This window comes from Cyprinus carpio, chromosome B10 (genome assembly GCF_018340385.1).
Source record: "Cyprinus carpio isolate SPL01 chromosome B10, ASM1834038v1, whole genome shotgun sequence".
In the NCBI taxonomy this organism is placed as follows: Eukaryota; Metazoa; Chordata; class Actinopteri; order Cypriniformes; family Cyprinidae; genus Cyprinus; species Cyprinus carpio.
This window is the reverse complement of record NC_056606.1, coordinates 3,367,744-3,384,209: the sequence shown is the minus strand read 5'-3', so window position 1 is coordinate 3,384,209 and position 16,466 is coordinate 3,367,744. Positions and strand designations below refer to the sequence as shown.

Below are 16,466 nucleotides of genomic sequence, written 5' to 3'. Positions count from 1 at the left end.
AATTAAAGAACACAGACGCAACATCTCATTTACATAACGGCCAACGCAATATACCAAGCACAGCGCAAATTAGAGCAGTCAAAAATAAAGAATAATGAAGCCACAGTACATTGAAAAGAACCAGAGGCCAAAAAATACTAGAAGTTGCAAGAAGTTTTGATTGAGCTGGTATTGCATGACTCCTAGTTGAGGGTTCCAAGTCATCTTTTATTTCCTGAAGCAAATTAAAAAATAACATGGCTTGGCAAACAATATGTTCGTGTTCTTCTTGCATTCCAAATAAATTACTCTTCCTTCTACCACGCACTCTCTCATCTCTGCCGTGCCTCCTCCTAGCAACAAACTGCAGCAAATTGCTTTTTTGGGGGGGTTAAATAATGGCGCAAATGCCAGTTATTTAACGAATGCAAGCGTTAGTAAAACGCGTTGCGTGATTCATTTGAATACTCTCCTCCCATAAACTTTTGCATCTGAAAGGAAAACTCCTACAAATACATATTCTATAAAGTCAGGCACAAAAATAAACGTGTCCATGCCTTTTCGGCCCTAATTGGTCACTGTGCGTCTTAAGTACTATTGTAATGCTAAAAGACTGGCTCTTTATCAATCGTTAACTTCAGGAGAGAAATAGCGCAGACACAGCCAAAGATGAAACTGCATTTCGAGCGCGTTCACACACGTTATCAAATAAATAGAGCGTCCATTGAGAGGCTACATGTTTGGCTGTGCTTGTTTGCCAAGCATTTGTGTTAAAAATCTAAGTATACTCTGCAAATGCTAGTCTGTGGCAAAAAGCTGCTTGTAGCCAACTAACACATTTCACACTAGTTTGAAACTGATGTAAGCGACCAGCATTTAGGGGTTTTGGGATTGTTGCTACAGACAGGAGGAGAATGATCTTGTAATATACACCTAGTTTGTATTTAGTTGTGTAAAATGGTCACCAGCACAACAGAAAACAATAAACTGTGAGGTTTAAATGTGCACAAGGGGCGTCTTTCTGCCTTGCATGCGCCTGGACTCAGCTCTTGTAATCATTCAAGCGTAGGTTGGACAACTTGGCAACTGCGTGTCAACCCATTTAAGGCTACATACCACCCTTATGATGGCTGTGGGTTGTGGAGATATGATCTCAGATCAGGTTGGAGAGCGCCGGGGATTTCATGTCTGCTCGATAAGGCTGAGGCCTGTATGGCTGTGTTTATTTGAGCTCCGTCTGGCTCTCTACTTACTATGAGCTCACACTTCTCAGGCTGAGCTTAGCCAGCTTCTCTTTGCACTCTTGCTGTGACTTTCTCTGTTTTCCCATCATGCAGTCCTGTTGCATTTCTCACCTCTGCAGCATCGCGTGAATAGTGGAGACCTCGGACTAAACACACTGGGGCCACACTGGGAACAATCCTCTATGGACACATTGGCCGCTATGGGTCTGGAGTTTGGGAAGCTTTGCTCTGCCTAATGAATACAAGTTTTTTTGTTTTTTTTTTTCCTTGGTTTGCTTTGCTACATTGCAGAGGTCTACAAATCATAGGTTTGCCAAAACAAACAAATCCCCTCCTGAGACGTTTCTTTCATCCGCAGTTGTCAGGATGGGACCACTCGACGGAAGATGTTTGTTTTGATCTGAAGCTCGAGTTACTTAATCCAGATGTGCTTTCCCAGAGTTGAGTAATTCTCCCGTCAAACGCAGGGGTCAGTGCTGTGGCAGTTTGACCTTGACCAGTCAGCTCGTGTTTATCTTGTCCCATCTGAAAAGGAGACAAAAAGTTAAGCTAAAACAAAAAATGTTTGCAAATGCAACAAAATGAGAATTCGTGCTGGAACCAAACTTTCTGAAGCAGCTTCAAACATGGCTCATGCATTGATTTTTGATGTTAATAAAGCAATATCACATGAGCCAGTGTTTTAGAATACTTTATAGAACAAGTATGTAAAGAGGACAAGTATTTAAATAAGAAAAGATGAAGATCCTCTTGTGTGTGGGAATGACTGTCTTGCGCCACAGATTCAGGATCTGCCAACTAGCTTCAAGAGTATCCCAGTTTCTTTTACCAAATTAAAAAAAGGCACATTAACAAGGGTTTTTAAGGAGTAACAAAGAGCAGCTTTACTGCAGACTGAGACCCAAAAACACTGTTATCCTGAGCTGTTCCCTTGTAAATCAACACTTTGCCACGCTTCCCTCTGAAATGCATTGCAAATGTATTTGTTTTATTTTATTTATAGCAGCTTTTCAATTTGATAATTGCATTGTCATAATGATTACATTTTCTTGATTGTTCAGCCCTTGTTTTAATCCATTCTAAAAAAGCTTTAGTATGTGAATGTATGATGTAAAATGGATATCTAATTTGTTTCCATTCGCAGTGGGTTGTATTTTTTTTTCTTTGCGATTTTGAGTCCTGATGTCTGTAGAAACCTTACATCAGTCAAACCTTTAAATGGTTTCAGTGTCTCAAGCTGCTAGTATCCACCACATTCATCTCAGCGAGGATGGGGGTTGATTTCTTCTCAAGCCTGCACTGATGCTCAGGGTCTTCACCTTTGACCCCTCTAACAGCCTTCCTTGCCCTTTTCCCTCAGGTTATTTCCTGGAGTTTGTGGAACCGCCAAACAATATGACTATAGTGCAGGGCCAGACGGTCACTTTACACTGCAAAGTGGCGGGCCACCCGTGGCCCAGCATCCGCTGGCTTAAGAACGACGCCCCGGTGGTGCAGGAGCAGGGCCGAATCTCCATCCGCAAGACAGAGGCTGGATCCAAGCTCCGCATTCAAGACCTGGACACCACCGACACCGGATACTACCAGTGTGTGGCTTCAAACTCCATCAAAGTCATTTCGGCTACTGGAGTGCTCTATGTGCGGCTGGGGAGTGGAGGTAAATGATTGCTTTTTAATCTCATTTTAATTATTTAAGACTTTTAAACTCCAAGCCAACATTACATTTAAAGCTAAATAATATATTAACATTGGAAAGAAGGTCAGGACAAGATTGTATGGTAACACTTTAGCTTAGGGACCAATTCTCATTATTAACTAGTTGCTTATTAGCGTGCCTATTATTAACATATTATTTCAAATTAATGCTGTTTTTTGAAATTTTTATTCATCACAAAATATAGAAAAATGCATCACGTTTTACACCGAACTTAAGCAGCACAACACTGACAAAAGAAAATGTTTCTTGAGCAGCAAATCAGCATATTAGAGTGATTTCTGAAGGATCATGTGACACTGAAGACTGGAGAAATGATGCTGACAATTCAGCGCTGCATCAGGAATAAATTTAACTTTATAATATACTGAAATAGAAAACTTTTTTTTCTAAATTGTACAATATATGGTCTTTCTGATTGGTTGAGCTGTCTTCAGAATTATGGGTAGTGTAGTTCTTCAGGAATTCTTCAGAAAAATTCTATTAAAATCCCATTGACTTACAAGCTTGAGCATATTTCATTCTTCGACTTTCTAGTTCTCTCTTTAAAGCTTTATACTGTACACTGTCATTAAAAATCAATTTCTGTATGGGTAAAAACGATTGGGATTTTTACTTCCAGTACCCTGCTGTTGCACTCCATGGGAAGACGGCACACATTTCCATTCATTTCTGTCAGGCCAGAGATTTGTTGGCCAAGTTTGTGCATTTAATGCATAGTTATTTTTGGAAATGATTGCCGTTACATGAAACCCAGCTCAATTAAATATACCTGTGTGGCATCCCAATATAAACTCCTCTCAGACTTTAAGTTGCTCACATCGGGGACTACAATCAATGCGTTCTCGTTCTGTCATAGCTCTAGTGTTTTCTTTCCTGTTCACCTATTTCGGCTTATTTTGGAAGTCTGTTGATTTACAGACAGCAGTGTTTTACAACCATATGCGCCAAATCTCACCCTGGCATCCCTGTATATTTATAGGAAAGCAGCGGCATAAATCTCAGTGTCCCTGCATTAGGACTCTACTTAAGAAACAACTTCCCAATGTTTCCTTCTGGGGGAAAAAAAATCTCTTTTATGTGCATACGGTAAATTCTCCACAAGGAGTGTGTCCGATGTGAAATACATTATGCTTTTGACAGGTTTAGGAGCTTGCTTGCACCGTGCCTCCTGCTTCTCTGAAAAGTCATCTTGGCTTAATAACATTGCAGCTTCCCTTGAACTGAAACGGCAAATTAGGGTTTGTGAAAACAGCTGCTCCCGAAGGGAAGATCATGTTAAGATGCTCGTCTGTAATTCCTCCTATCTGTGTTTTACAGGACAGTCGCCAGCTCATGGAGGAGAAGACTCGTAAGTACTGCTTTTGTCAGTTTGTCTTTGTGTGCATTCGCAGTTTTCTGCTGTTTGTGTTTCTGTAAATAAATGTTTCATCATTTCCACACAGTAAATTGTTTATTCCAACCCGCTGACCGCAAAAATACACACTCACCATTGGCCTAAGGTCTGATGAATTTTAAGAATTCTTTTTGAAAAGAGTCAGATGTTGGCCGAGTCACACACACACACCACATTTCTGCTTAAAATGCCCAGATGGTGTGTGAACTGTAGCTTTAGAAGATTATCTGATTGATTTGATCAATTTGGTTTCGTGCAAAGCACTTTCCCGACTGTCTTCTTATAATATGTTAAGATAGTCTACATATTCATACTCTTTCTCGCACACTCTTTCTATTTGCTCTGTTGCTACGTCATATATAACCTGATTTGTGGAAATATAGCAGGACCTGGTTTTCTAAAAAAAGAACAAAAACACAGACCTGTATCCTGGCTTGAAGCAGTATATCTGACTTAACTTCCTTAAGAGAGGGCTGGCAGACACCTCCGGTTGGGGAAGTTTAGTGGCAGGTCCTAATGTTTCCTTTTCCAGGTTAAATAAATGGTAGTGTAATGTCTGTGGGGATGTTTTTAGGGCAGTGCTCATAGGAGTCATTCCTGCATACTGACATACTGTAGAGCAGTGTTATAACAGTGTGGTCACATTTCTGTTGTACGGCAAAGTTTTGTGGCCAGATCCAGTCATTTCAACAAGAAATGACAAAATCCGGAAATATGTGCGAGGGTGAAAAAGCACTGACCGACAGAAAGCTGTTTGGTTTAATAATGAATTCTGTGTGAGCTGTGCTTCATTTATCGCTGGACTTTTAACAGTGAACTTTTTCCCTGTGAAGTTTGGCAAAAATCTTGCGAATGGGACAGCATCTAAAGTGAAGTTCAGTAACTGGATCTGGACATTGATGAAGTCTTCAGAAAGAACAGGAGTAAATGAATATTGAATGCATAGTGTACAAGTCAAATGGACCAGGTTTTTGGTGCTTTTGTATTTAAATGTAAGGAGAACATACCATGTTGTGCTAGAAAGTTTCTTTGAAGTTATATTGTCTTAGAGCTCTCTGCATGAATGAAGGTCCCAGACTGCATTTGTTCTGAGGGAAGCCGAGGATCATTTGTGGCTAGAGTCATTAAAGAAAACTGTTATTCAAGTAGAAGAGCATTGAGAAGCTCTAAGACCACATGTACACATATTTGATAAAGGCAGAGTATTGTTTTCTCTGCATAAATGGTTACAGATGAGCACGAGAAACACAAATCTCCAGTCGTGTTGCTTACAGCTTGACAGCCTCATTGTCTTTTACACTGATGTATGTTCAAAATGTTGTTCAAGCTTTTATTAAAGGGCAAACTTTTATGCAAAACTAATATTCAGTTCCTGTAAACTCTGCACTGCTTGCAGCCATCAGGGAAAGAATGTTTTGCATTTATTTAATGCAATATTTTCAACAAAAAATAGGAAGTAAATCTGAATCTTGTTAGGCTCAAGTCCTCAAACATTAGCTTGAGAGAAAATTCCTTGCTCAATCCAAACTGCGGTGAAATTGTAACCATATGTGATATTGAGGAGCGGCGTAGCAGAAGTTTAGGGCATCGATGGTTTGGTTACGCTGGCAAAATGCCTGGTTTGGCAACATTAGCAGCTTCACAACATATATTCACACAGTTAGGAGGGATCAAAATCAAACATTTTCGTAAGATATGCATATATAATTTGCTGCAGGCTCTGGACAGACATGTTTCTGATCATGATACACATGGCTGAGGGTAGGACATTTTCGTAAGATATGCATATATATGAAAGAAAATGTTTTTTACTGTTTTTCTGGATTGGTAACAGATCAGCTCTGTTTGCAGTGGATCAGTCTCACAAGCAAGCAAAGTGATGCAGTCTAAACACCTTGTTTTTAACTCAAGTGCAGCTCTTTTATCTTAAATTTGCAAGGCTTGTGGTGTCATTTGCTTCCAGTTATTTTTACCTGTACCTATTATTGCACATTTTTATTTATCATATTAATTTATTATCATAATCTTAAACTCATTGGTTTGTAGCATAAATATTTTTCCAGTTTACTGCACTTAATTATTCTAGTTATTTATCAATAATAAATTAAGAGTCTAACACATTCACTGAGAAGAGCTGATTTGAGCTGCTATAATTGTTCCAAAACCTCTTTTAAACATTCAAAGGTAACATCAAGGCATCAGACATGCTCTCAACACAAAAGAGTTACACTGTCTTCTGGTCAAATTCAAACATAGCTTTTATTAGGGGTGTAAAAGTTGCACAGGAAATTTTTGTATGGGTCTTTCGGTTCTGTGCGCATGTGTACCGAACAAATACAGCACTGGTTTAACCACTGCTCGAGTAAAACTTAGTTTTCTATATTGTTATTTTTGATAAGAAACAAACACTCATCTTTCAGATTGTCTTTTTTTTCAGGAAATTCAAACAATAAATCAGATCATCGCTTCCTCTTTACTGCTATAGTTTTAACATGAAATAAACATGAATGAACATCTCATGCCTCATGTAATCGCTCGATCGGTGTTTCAACTAAGGAAAGACATCAAAACTAAATGTTGCATAGCATTTCATATACTTTGGGCATGTCATCAGTGTCCACAGCTCATTGGTTCGCTAGAGAAATTAAGTCTACACATGCCTACTGAACCGAAAGACCAGAACCAAAAATTTTTGCTAGAAATAAGTGTATCGTTACACCCCTAGCTTTTATGTATCCTTCACACATTTCATTGAGCTTGTGAGAAAAGATGTATTGAAAATTATTGATTATACATACTAAAACATTCAAAGAGTTTGTGGAGAGTAGCACTTTTTTCTTTCTTTCTTTTTTTTTTAAGACACTTATCCAACACGGATGCATTAAACCGATAAAGACTGACTGTAAGGACTTCTACATTGCACATTTACATACATAATTCAATAATCATAAAACTTTCTATTCATCAATGAATCCTGAAAAAAAAGTAATGATGCTGAAAATTCAGCTTTGATCACAGAAAAAAAACGAACATAGAAAATGTAACAGCAGCTCTGGTGAACATAAGCAACTTCATTCAAATACATTAGAAAAACTTTTGAACAGTGGGTGGTACTTACAACTCATTTCATATACAGTTATAGAGAGTAAAGCGTCTGCTAAATGATTAAATGTAAATGTAATGGAATATTTTGGCCAGTATTTGTGTGTACTGTGTATTTCCATGTTCAGAGTATCTTGCTAACCTCTTGTTCTTCGTTTTAACCACCAGAGTTTGCGTTTGTTCCAAATCCATCACTTACAAGGTTTGATTTCGGTTGGGATGCTGCCTTAGAAGGGAGACAGGAGACTCTGTTTGGATCAGAGCCTGACCCTGTATCGTATTTTAGTTCTGGAAATCTCTGCTGTTGTGGGTTGAGACTACAACAAATGTGTCTGTTGTGGAGACCAAAAAACTTCAAGGCATCAAGTTCAGAAGCTTTCAGAATCCGACTCCAGCCAGCTCCTGAGTCATCACATAAAGCTATTTGTGTTTGGCCAGAATAGACCACTTTTATCCAGTTGGTAACGGCATGAACGGCAGAGATGGATATCCTGAGCTGGTGATTTTGGTCACTTCACGTTCAGATTATGATGAGAGAAACAGCAAAGCCCAAAAGTAGCATAATAAACAACCATCGAAACCTCTTCAGAAGTGCTCCAATCATAACACGCCGTGAATACACTTCTGAAACACATTGGCTCAGTGTGAGCGCCTAGATTTCATGACTCTGTGATGAAAATGGAGACGCCCTTGACGTTCATTAATGTGGTCGGTCTCTTTGCTTGAAGCCAGCAGGATATTCTTTTAACATCAGCAATCGAAAGCTTCATATTGGCCTGTGTAGATACACTAGATCCTACACAACTCACATACTTAAGAAACGATTAAGTTCAAATTATGACATGCACTTAATCTAAATAATAATACGAAATTAGCGGTGAAAGGTCATAAACACATTGTGATATACAATGTGCTGTTTGATGTTAGAAATTCAAATTGTTGTCCTTCGTGGGCCTGACTGTACGGTGTACCGCTTCAGGAAAGTTGACTCGCTTGATATCAGCTCTGTGTGTCTTTCAGGAAAGTTATCATCTTGTTCGTCACTGTCTGTCATTTTCTTTTCTCAGAAGGCACGAGAAGGGCTTCTGCCAGCCGTACCGCGGCATCGCGTGCGCTCGCTTCATAGGGAACAGGAGTATCTACGTGGAGTCTCTGCAGATGCAGGGAGAAAGTGAAAACCGCATCACTGGTGAGCACAAGCTACACACTACAGGTCAAAAGTGTGGAATAAGTTGTATTTTCAAAGCCTATTAAATGTTAAAAAAAATGGCTTTCAATTATATTGTAATGATGAATAACTGTAATTAATGGCTGAAACTTGAGTCAAAACTGCATTTAATAGATGTTCGTTTCTACATTAATTTGCAGATTCAGTGTGAAATTATGACAATATCAATGTATTAATATGTTATTAATCACGGTTAATTACAGAAAAATATGTGATTATTTATTTAATCGATTGACAGCACTAAAAAGAATTGTTTTGTATTTTAATATATTTTAAAATGTAATTTATTCCTTTGATGGTAAGGCTGAATTTTAAGCAGCAATGATTCGAGTCTTCAGTGTCACATGATACCTCAGAAATCATTCATCATAATCATAGCAGTATTTATAATGGTTCTTACCATTATCAGTGTTGAAAACAGTTTTTTGCTGCTTAAGATTTTTATTCAGGATTCTTTAATTAATAGAAAGTTCAAAAGAATACATTTAAAATGTCTTTACTGTTACTTTTGATCAATTTAATGCATTCTTGCTGAACAAATGTATTCATTTATTTAGTTTGTTTTTAGCAACAACAAAAAAAAAGATGCAGCAAAAACTATTTTCAGTATATGTTATAATATTAAAAACACCAAATCAGTATATTAGAATGATTTCTGAAGATCATGTGACACTGAAGACTGGAGTAATGATGCTGAAAATACAGCGCTGCATCACAGGAATAAATAATATTTTTTAATATTTTAACATTAAAAACAGTTCTTTTACATTGTAAAAATATATTACAATATTACTTTTTCGCTGTTGTTTTTTTCAAGTAAATACAGCCTTGGTGAGTTCAATAGACTTCTTTCAAAAACATTTAAAACATTTGATTCCAAAAAAAGGGAATTATGCAATAGTGATGCAATAGAAGAACCATTTTGGATTCCCCAAACAACCCTTTAGTGAACAGGTCTTAAAATAGAAATTATAGTGTGAAAAACATTTAAAAAATAATCAAAAGAACCATTTTTCCACTGTAAAGAACTTTTGTGCATTGACAAGTTTCCGTGAATGTTAAAGGTTCTTCATGGAACCATCGATGCCTGTAAAGAACCTTTCATTTAACGTGTAGTGTATAATGTTCATAGACACACCTGACATTCTGCTGTTATTCTTATTTGTCATTGTGTTGTTCTCCAGCGGCCTTCACGATGATCGGCACCTCGACCCAGCTGTCAGACCAGTGCTCTGAATTTGCCATCCCGTCCTTCTGCTATTACGTCTTCCCGTTGTGTGAGGAGGGCACCAGAGGTCCACGGCGGCGCCAGCTCTGCCGCGACGAGTGCGAGGCTCTGGAGAACGACTTGTGCCATGCAGAGTACACCATCGCACGCTCCAACCCTCTCATCCTCATGCAGCTGGAGCTGCCCGCGTGCAACCTGCTTCCCCACCCCGGCTCGCCAGATGCTGCCAGCTGCATTCGCATCGGCCTGCCACCGCAATGTAGGTTAACTTGACTGAATCTGAAACCATAAAATGGGGTTTAGAGCCAAGGAGGGCTCAAGGGAGGGTTTAACAAGCATGAAATCCAAAGTAATTGGCTCCGAAACACCCTCAATGAGCAATTAATGCGAGAGGGCCCTCTTGTGGTGTATCTAAAATTTCTTGATGCTGCATTACTATAAATGATTGTCTGTAACTCATACACACAAATGAATATTTCAGTTACTTCTCTCATGTTTTAAGAGAAAACACCTTCTAATTTTCAATCCTTGTTAAAGATTCACCCCCAAATCACAGCTGTTACAACGGAAGTGGTGCCAACTACAAAGGCACGGTCAGTGTCACGAAATCAGGCTACCAGTGTCAGCCGTGGAGCACACAGTATCCACACAGTCATCATCTGACGCCTGTTGAGTACCCTGAGCTCAGAGGAGGACACAATTTCTGCAGGAACCCCGGAGGGCAAATGGAGAGCCCCTGGTGTTACACTTTAGACCCTAATGTTAGAGTGGACGTCTGTGACATTCAGCCCTGCAGTGAGTAGATTATCTTTATGACCATCATGATGGGCAGAAAAATAACTCATTTGGATTTTTCTTGGTCTAAATTTAAAAAAATATATATATATCTTTTTTCTTTTTTTCCCCAGTGCCTCCAGAGAAAGTGAAAAAGGAGATCCTGTACATCTTAATCCCCAGTATAGCCACCCCTCTTGTTATTGCCTGCTTATTCTTCTTGATCTGCATGTGTCGCAACAAACAGAAGGAGTCTGCTGACAGTCCTACTCGCCGGCAACTCACTGCCTCGCCGAGTCAAGAAATGGAGCTGCCTCTACTTAACCAGCACAAGCATCAGGTAATCCTCCAGCACTTCAGCTGCTGAATTTCATTTGAAGTTGCATTCAAAAGCTGCAATTTTTGCATTCACAACTCAGTTTGGACCCAACTGAACATAAGATTATAAATTAGTTATAACTAAAAAAAATAAAAAAATTCAACTAATATTTTGCACCTGATCAGTAAATTCCCAAAAAGGTCAAAGATCTGTATATTAGTGTTATTACCATGTTATTACTACATTTATTACCATGTTATTACAACATTATCCTTTTTTTAGTAATGAAAACATTGAGAATTTTTTTGAAATTGTGACGCAAGAAAAAATTGAATTATTTTATGAAATTTATGAGAATATGTAATCTTTGCAGAGAGCTTGCAGTATTCCGTGAATTAAAAAAATGTGATGTATTAATTTAAGAAATAATTTAAATCATTTGTAATTACAAGTTATGACCATTCAAAATTAGTCCAAATGTATACATTTTCTAACACCACAACATTAATATTACTCTTAAATGTTTTCAAAGAATTTATGTTCATTGTATTCATTTAATCTTCATAAACTCACGTTTAGATGGAAAAAAAAATCTTTCTGCAGTGGTTCATCAATAGGTGTGCACATTCATGTTTATCAACAAAATCCAGTCCCAAACATGTGTAAGATATTGGTATGAAGCTAAATTCTTTTTATTAAACCGTTTTTGACACAAATGCAAAAAAAGAAAAAAAGACTGCATAACATCACGTGTAAAACCTCAATTCCAGATGCACTCAAACACAAAAGGTGCACATTTTATTAAATGTTGTATCTCTTGAAAACATTTTTAAAAAATGTTGTGTGATACTTTAAATACTTGTGGCTCATCTGCAATGTTTGGTTTCCTTACGAACAGCTATGCATTTTTAGAAGTCATTAATCTCTTCCAGGTTAAAATGAACCTTGATGTATCATTATGATTAGTGAGCCAGTGCCAGTTAAGTTTTGTCATTATATCAGATCTGTAACTGCACATTTAGCCTCTTCAGTTGAGCACAAGCAGACTTGATGATTTCTTGTCGTCTTTAATTCCTAGGCTAAGCTACGAGAACTCAACCTGTCTGCAGTTCGGTTCATGGAAGAGCTTGGAGAGGACCGTTTCGGAAAAGTCTATAAAGGTCACCTCTACGGTACGGCTCCAGGTGAGCAGACCCAGGTGGTGGCTATAAAGACGGTCAAAGACAAGGACGAGGGTCCTCTACGGGAAGAATTCCGCCACGAGGCCATGCTCCGGTCCCGTCTACAGCACCCCAACATCGTCTGCCTTTTGGGTGTGATAACGAAAGAACAGCCCATGAGCATGATCTTCAGCTATTCGGGCCACGGTGACCTCCACGAGTTCCTGGTCATGAGATCTCCTCACTCGGACGTCGGCAGCTCTGATGACGACAAAACGGTCAAATCCACTCTGGAACAGGCAGACTTCCTACACATCGTCACACAGATAGCAGCCGGAATGGAGTATCTTTCCAGCCACCACGTGGTACACAAGGATCTGGCTGCTCGTAACATCCTAGTTTGCGATAAGCTCAACGTGAAGATCCTGGACCTTGGGTTGTTCAGAGAGGTCTACTCCGCCGACTACTACAAGCTAATGGGAACCAGTCCCTTACCAATCCGTTGGATGTCCCCTGAAGCCATACTGTACGGGAAGTTCTCCACCGATTCAGACATCTGGGCCTACGGCGTGGTGCTCTGGGAGATATTCAGCTATGGCCTCCAGCCGTACTGTGGCTATTCTAACCAGGATGTGATTGAGATGGTGCGCAACAGACAAGTCCTTTCCTGCCCAGATGACTGTCCAGCCTGGATTTACACACTGATGCTCGAGTGTTGGAATGAGTTCCCCACAAGAAGACCACGATTCAAAGACATTCATGCCCGGTTGCGCACCTGGGAGAGCTTATCCAACTACAACAGCTCGGCGCAGACCTCAGGAGCGAGCAACACCACTCAAACCAGCTCCCTCAGCACGAGCCCCATCAGCAACATCAGCAATGCTCGCTACGTCAGTCCCAAAAAGTCTTCCCCGTTTCCTCAGCCTCAGTTTGTGTCCATGAAGGGCCAGATGCGCCCAATGGTGCCACCCCAGCTCTACATCCCAGTCAACGGCTACCAGCCAATGCCTGCTTATCCGTACATGCAGAACTTCTACTCCATGCAGATCCCCATGCAGATGCCTCCACAGCAGCTGCACCCACAGATGGTGGCCAAGGCTGGATCGCACCACAGCGGCAGCGGCTCCACCAGCACCGGCTATGTGACCACAGCACCCTCCAACGGATCTGGCACGGAGAAAGCGGCCCTTATGAATGACGACCTGAAGACGACAGACGAGGATTTCGCTGACGGAGCCTCTCAAAGCGGCCTGCACAACGAGGACCTTTCTGTTCCAGAGACAGAGCTCCTGGGGGACAATGACAGCCCGCAGACCAAGGACAATGACATCAACATGGAAGCGTAGATGATCTTTTTAGATCGTTTAGATGAGAAGAATCATTTTCTGAAGTTTTTCTCAGTTGTACAGGTTTAAGAAGTGAAGGGAAACCAGTGAATGACACATGGACGTAGTGTTATTTATGGGTTTTTTGTTTTATCCGCAGCCACTGATTGATGAACGCATCATGCTGCTGGAGATATTTTTATAAGAAATGTCAGCTTCACCCATGAGCTGCGGTTTTTGTAGTCTATGATGAAGAATCGAGCTTTCAGCCCTTCTGCTTTGGGGTCGGTAGCAGATGATCTTGTTGGTTTGGTTGTTTTTTTATCAAATTGTTGCAAAGCTATTCAGAAGAATGCATGTTCTTACTGTTGCTGTGCAACATGAAACATCACTTCAAGCATGTTGTGGGTACCATTCATTAATGTAACCTCTTCTCAGTTGGTGGTGTCATTGAGAACAAGTCATTAATCGAGCCTTTCGGCTCCACAGGATTAAATGTATTTCTTGCTTGAAGGCTTTGGTAAATGATACGCATGATGAAACCTCATCATAATCCACGACCGTGATAAAATCATGATATTGGACAATAAACGATGTGGATGTGCAGAGACATGGATGCTGACCCCAAGACATTTGTGTCCTTTTTTTTTTTTTTTAGAAGTTGCTTTTATAAAAGTCCTGTTGTAAAGATTTGTAATTTATGCCATTGATTCTCTTGAAGATTTGTAACTGGTGTGTAATGTTCTTTGTCTTATTTTGTTTAGCCTCTAGTATTACTTTAAAGTCATACCAACCGGTCACTTGCTTTCTACCCAGATGCTATTAACCAACATTAACCATATATTTTGTTCATCCAGGCACGTAGAGAATCCAATAAAGTAATACATATTATACTACTTGTGGGGTTTCCTCAACTTGTATACAGTCAAAGCTACAATCTAGACATTGGAAAAGCATTTTGCTATGATAATGTAATTAAAATGGCACAATCATGTATTTTATATGACTTATTATGTACTAAGTGAAAGATTGAGTGAGTGAGTGAGTGATGTGTGCTGGTTCATGTTAACCAATGACTGTAAAGTAGGTGTTCTTCTCTCCCAAGAAAGGCGGGACCAAAGTAATAACTGATATATTCTCCACTTTTGGCAGACAAACTGCAAATAATTTACCCTTGCATACAGAACTGATACTTATGCAGTAGTACACGCTTGCCTGCTGAGATGTCAACAGGTGCTTGCTGCTCCGCGCAGGATGAACTGGCGCGCGTCAGCAGTGTACGGAGCGCGTGCCAGTTTCACGCGGTGCCAAGCCTCCGTGCAAACAGCGGGACGCGACGGAAAAGACAGTTTACGCCTGATGAGCAGAAAGACGGTAATTACTGGCTCAAGCGGACTCGTAATAACGAAGCTGCGAAGAGGTCTCGCCAGCGCAAGAGGATGGAGGAGCATCTTTTGGAGTCGCGCGCCGTCGAGCTTCAACGAGAGAATGACAAATTAAAAGCTGCGCTCTCTGCAGTCCATCGCCACAGCGCTGCTCCGAGTAACCCGACGCATGCTGCTTTTGGGTTCCCTCTTGGACTGCCAAATGAGGGTTATCCGCGCAGTTTTGCCGTTCCTACAGCTGTGTTACCACTGCGCAGTCTGCCTCATTGCAGATTTTCTGGTTGTTGCGGAACAATATGTCCTGAAACAAATCTCTTTCGCTCGGTTTTCGATTTGGCATCATACCCTTTGCTGAAAAACACGAAATCCCCGCGCATCAGTTTATTGGACGGTTATCATCCAATGGGCAGGTACAGTCATGGAACCAATGCATGCACCAGCGGAGAGTATGTGAGGGATAGAGTTTTCGCGAATGGAAATGACTCGGCTCAAACGATGCACGAGCTGCAGGAGGACAGGAACGCATTGGCCAACCTGTCGCGCTGTTATATTACCAAAACCTCGTCTTCTGACACGGCGCAGAATTACGCGCGGCAGCCTGGACGGATCGGGAGGGAAACGCAAACTAACGCAGAGGAACGAACCGTTCTGCTGCCGCACAAACTGCGCTACAAAGCTGGTATCGCAAGGTTTGCGTCCACGAACTTTCCATCTTGATGGAAACCACGAAAGACAGACGAGGCGTTCATGCTGGGTTTTCCCCCTCGTTACAGATGTGTCACTGGCTGTCATGAAAAGATTGTCATTTTTATTGCATTTGTTTAATTGCTCACATTTAAGTAAAAAAATCACTTACCTTGCACTGTGAATCTGTAGGTGTAATACCTCTTAAATAAAAGGTATTGTGTCTGCACACGTGAGTTCTTTGTATGTGTTATGCATTGAACGTTTTTCTTGACTGCATGATCATCTTTGAAACGTATCCATCTTACTTTCAAAACGCATATGAAATGTTCTAAGGGAAAACCCGATGCTTCTTAGTATATTATTGTGTTCGGTTGTTTCTAAATGTGCACTTGAACGAATGCCGGTGCAATTGGAACATGTTTGTTTTTCCACTGGATGGCGCACTCACACACGTCTTTTTTAATGTAGGTCATGTCGGGCGCCACGTTGTGCAACTCCTTTAGTTTTAGGTTACATCACATCCACACCTGTTATATCATATCGACCATTTGACAGCTATAAATTGTTACATGTTGACAGTTTCATAACACAAGCATATTCAAACTAGTTTTAGTTGTTGGAGAAAAGCTTGATGATGCTGAGAAAATCACAAACTGGAACTGATGCTTCTCTAGTGGGATTGTGTCCTTTAAACGAGGAAATGATGCAGGACGCCAGTGATGTAAGTCTTTGAAAGGGAGCCCTTCTGCTGTAAACTTTTCCCTGTTTCTTTGAATACCACTAGGTGGCTTAATTTCTTTCAAACAGAAGATGTGTCTGTTGATATTTTGGTAACGGCTGCATACATGTCATCCAAATTTGAAGTAATTAAAATTAGACGGGTAAGTTATTAGTTAGAATAATCGCTATATAATTGGGCTTTATA

The 16,466-nt window shown here is 40.2% G+C and overlaps 1 protein-coding gene across 2 annotated transcripts in view; it reads left to right on the top strand.

Annotated features, from left to right (window-relative positions):
• The window catches only part of LOC109100375 (tyrosine-protein kinase transmembrane receptor ROR2-like), a 69,939-nt gene extending 55,578 nt beyond the window's left edge, over positions 1-14,361 (top strand). The window contains exons 3-9 of one of the 2 annotated variants that reach the window (XM_042732131.1): positions 2,584-2,880; positions 4,258-4,288; positions 8,503-8,624; positions 9,848-10,150; positions 10,429-10,686; positions 10,800-11,005; positions 12,063-14,361. In XM_042732131.1, coding sequence (XP_042588065.1) covers positions 2,584-2,880; positions 4,258-4,288; positions 8,503-8,624; positions 9,848-10,150; positions 10,429-10,686; positions 10,800-11,005; positions 12,063-13,490 — 2,645 coding nt within the window. In that variant the 3' untranslated portion in view covers positions 13,491-14,361. Of the gene's footprint in view, positions 1-2,583; positions 2,881-3,588; positions 4,289-8,502; positions 8,625-9,847; positions 10,151-10,428; positions 10,687-10,799; positions 11,006-12,062 lie in introns of those variants that run through there. The other variant, XM_042732130.1, reaches the window with a different exon arrangement.
• The last annotated feature ends 2,105 nt before the right edge of the window (positions 14,362-16,466 follow it).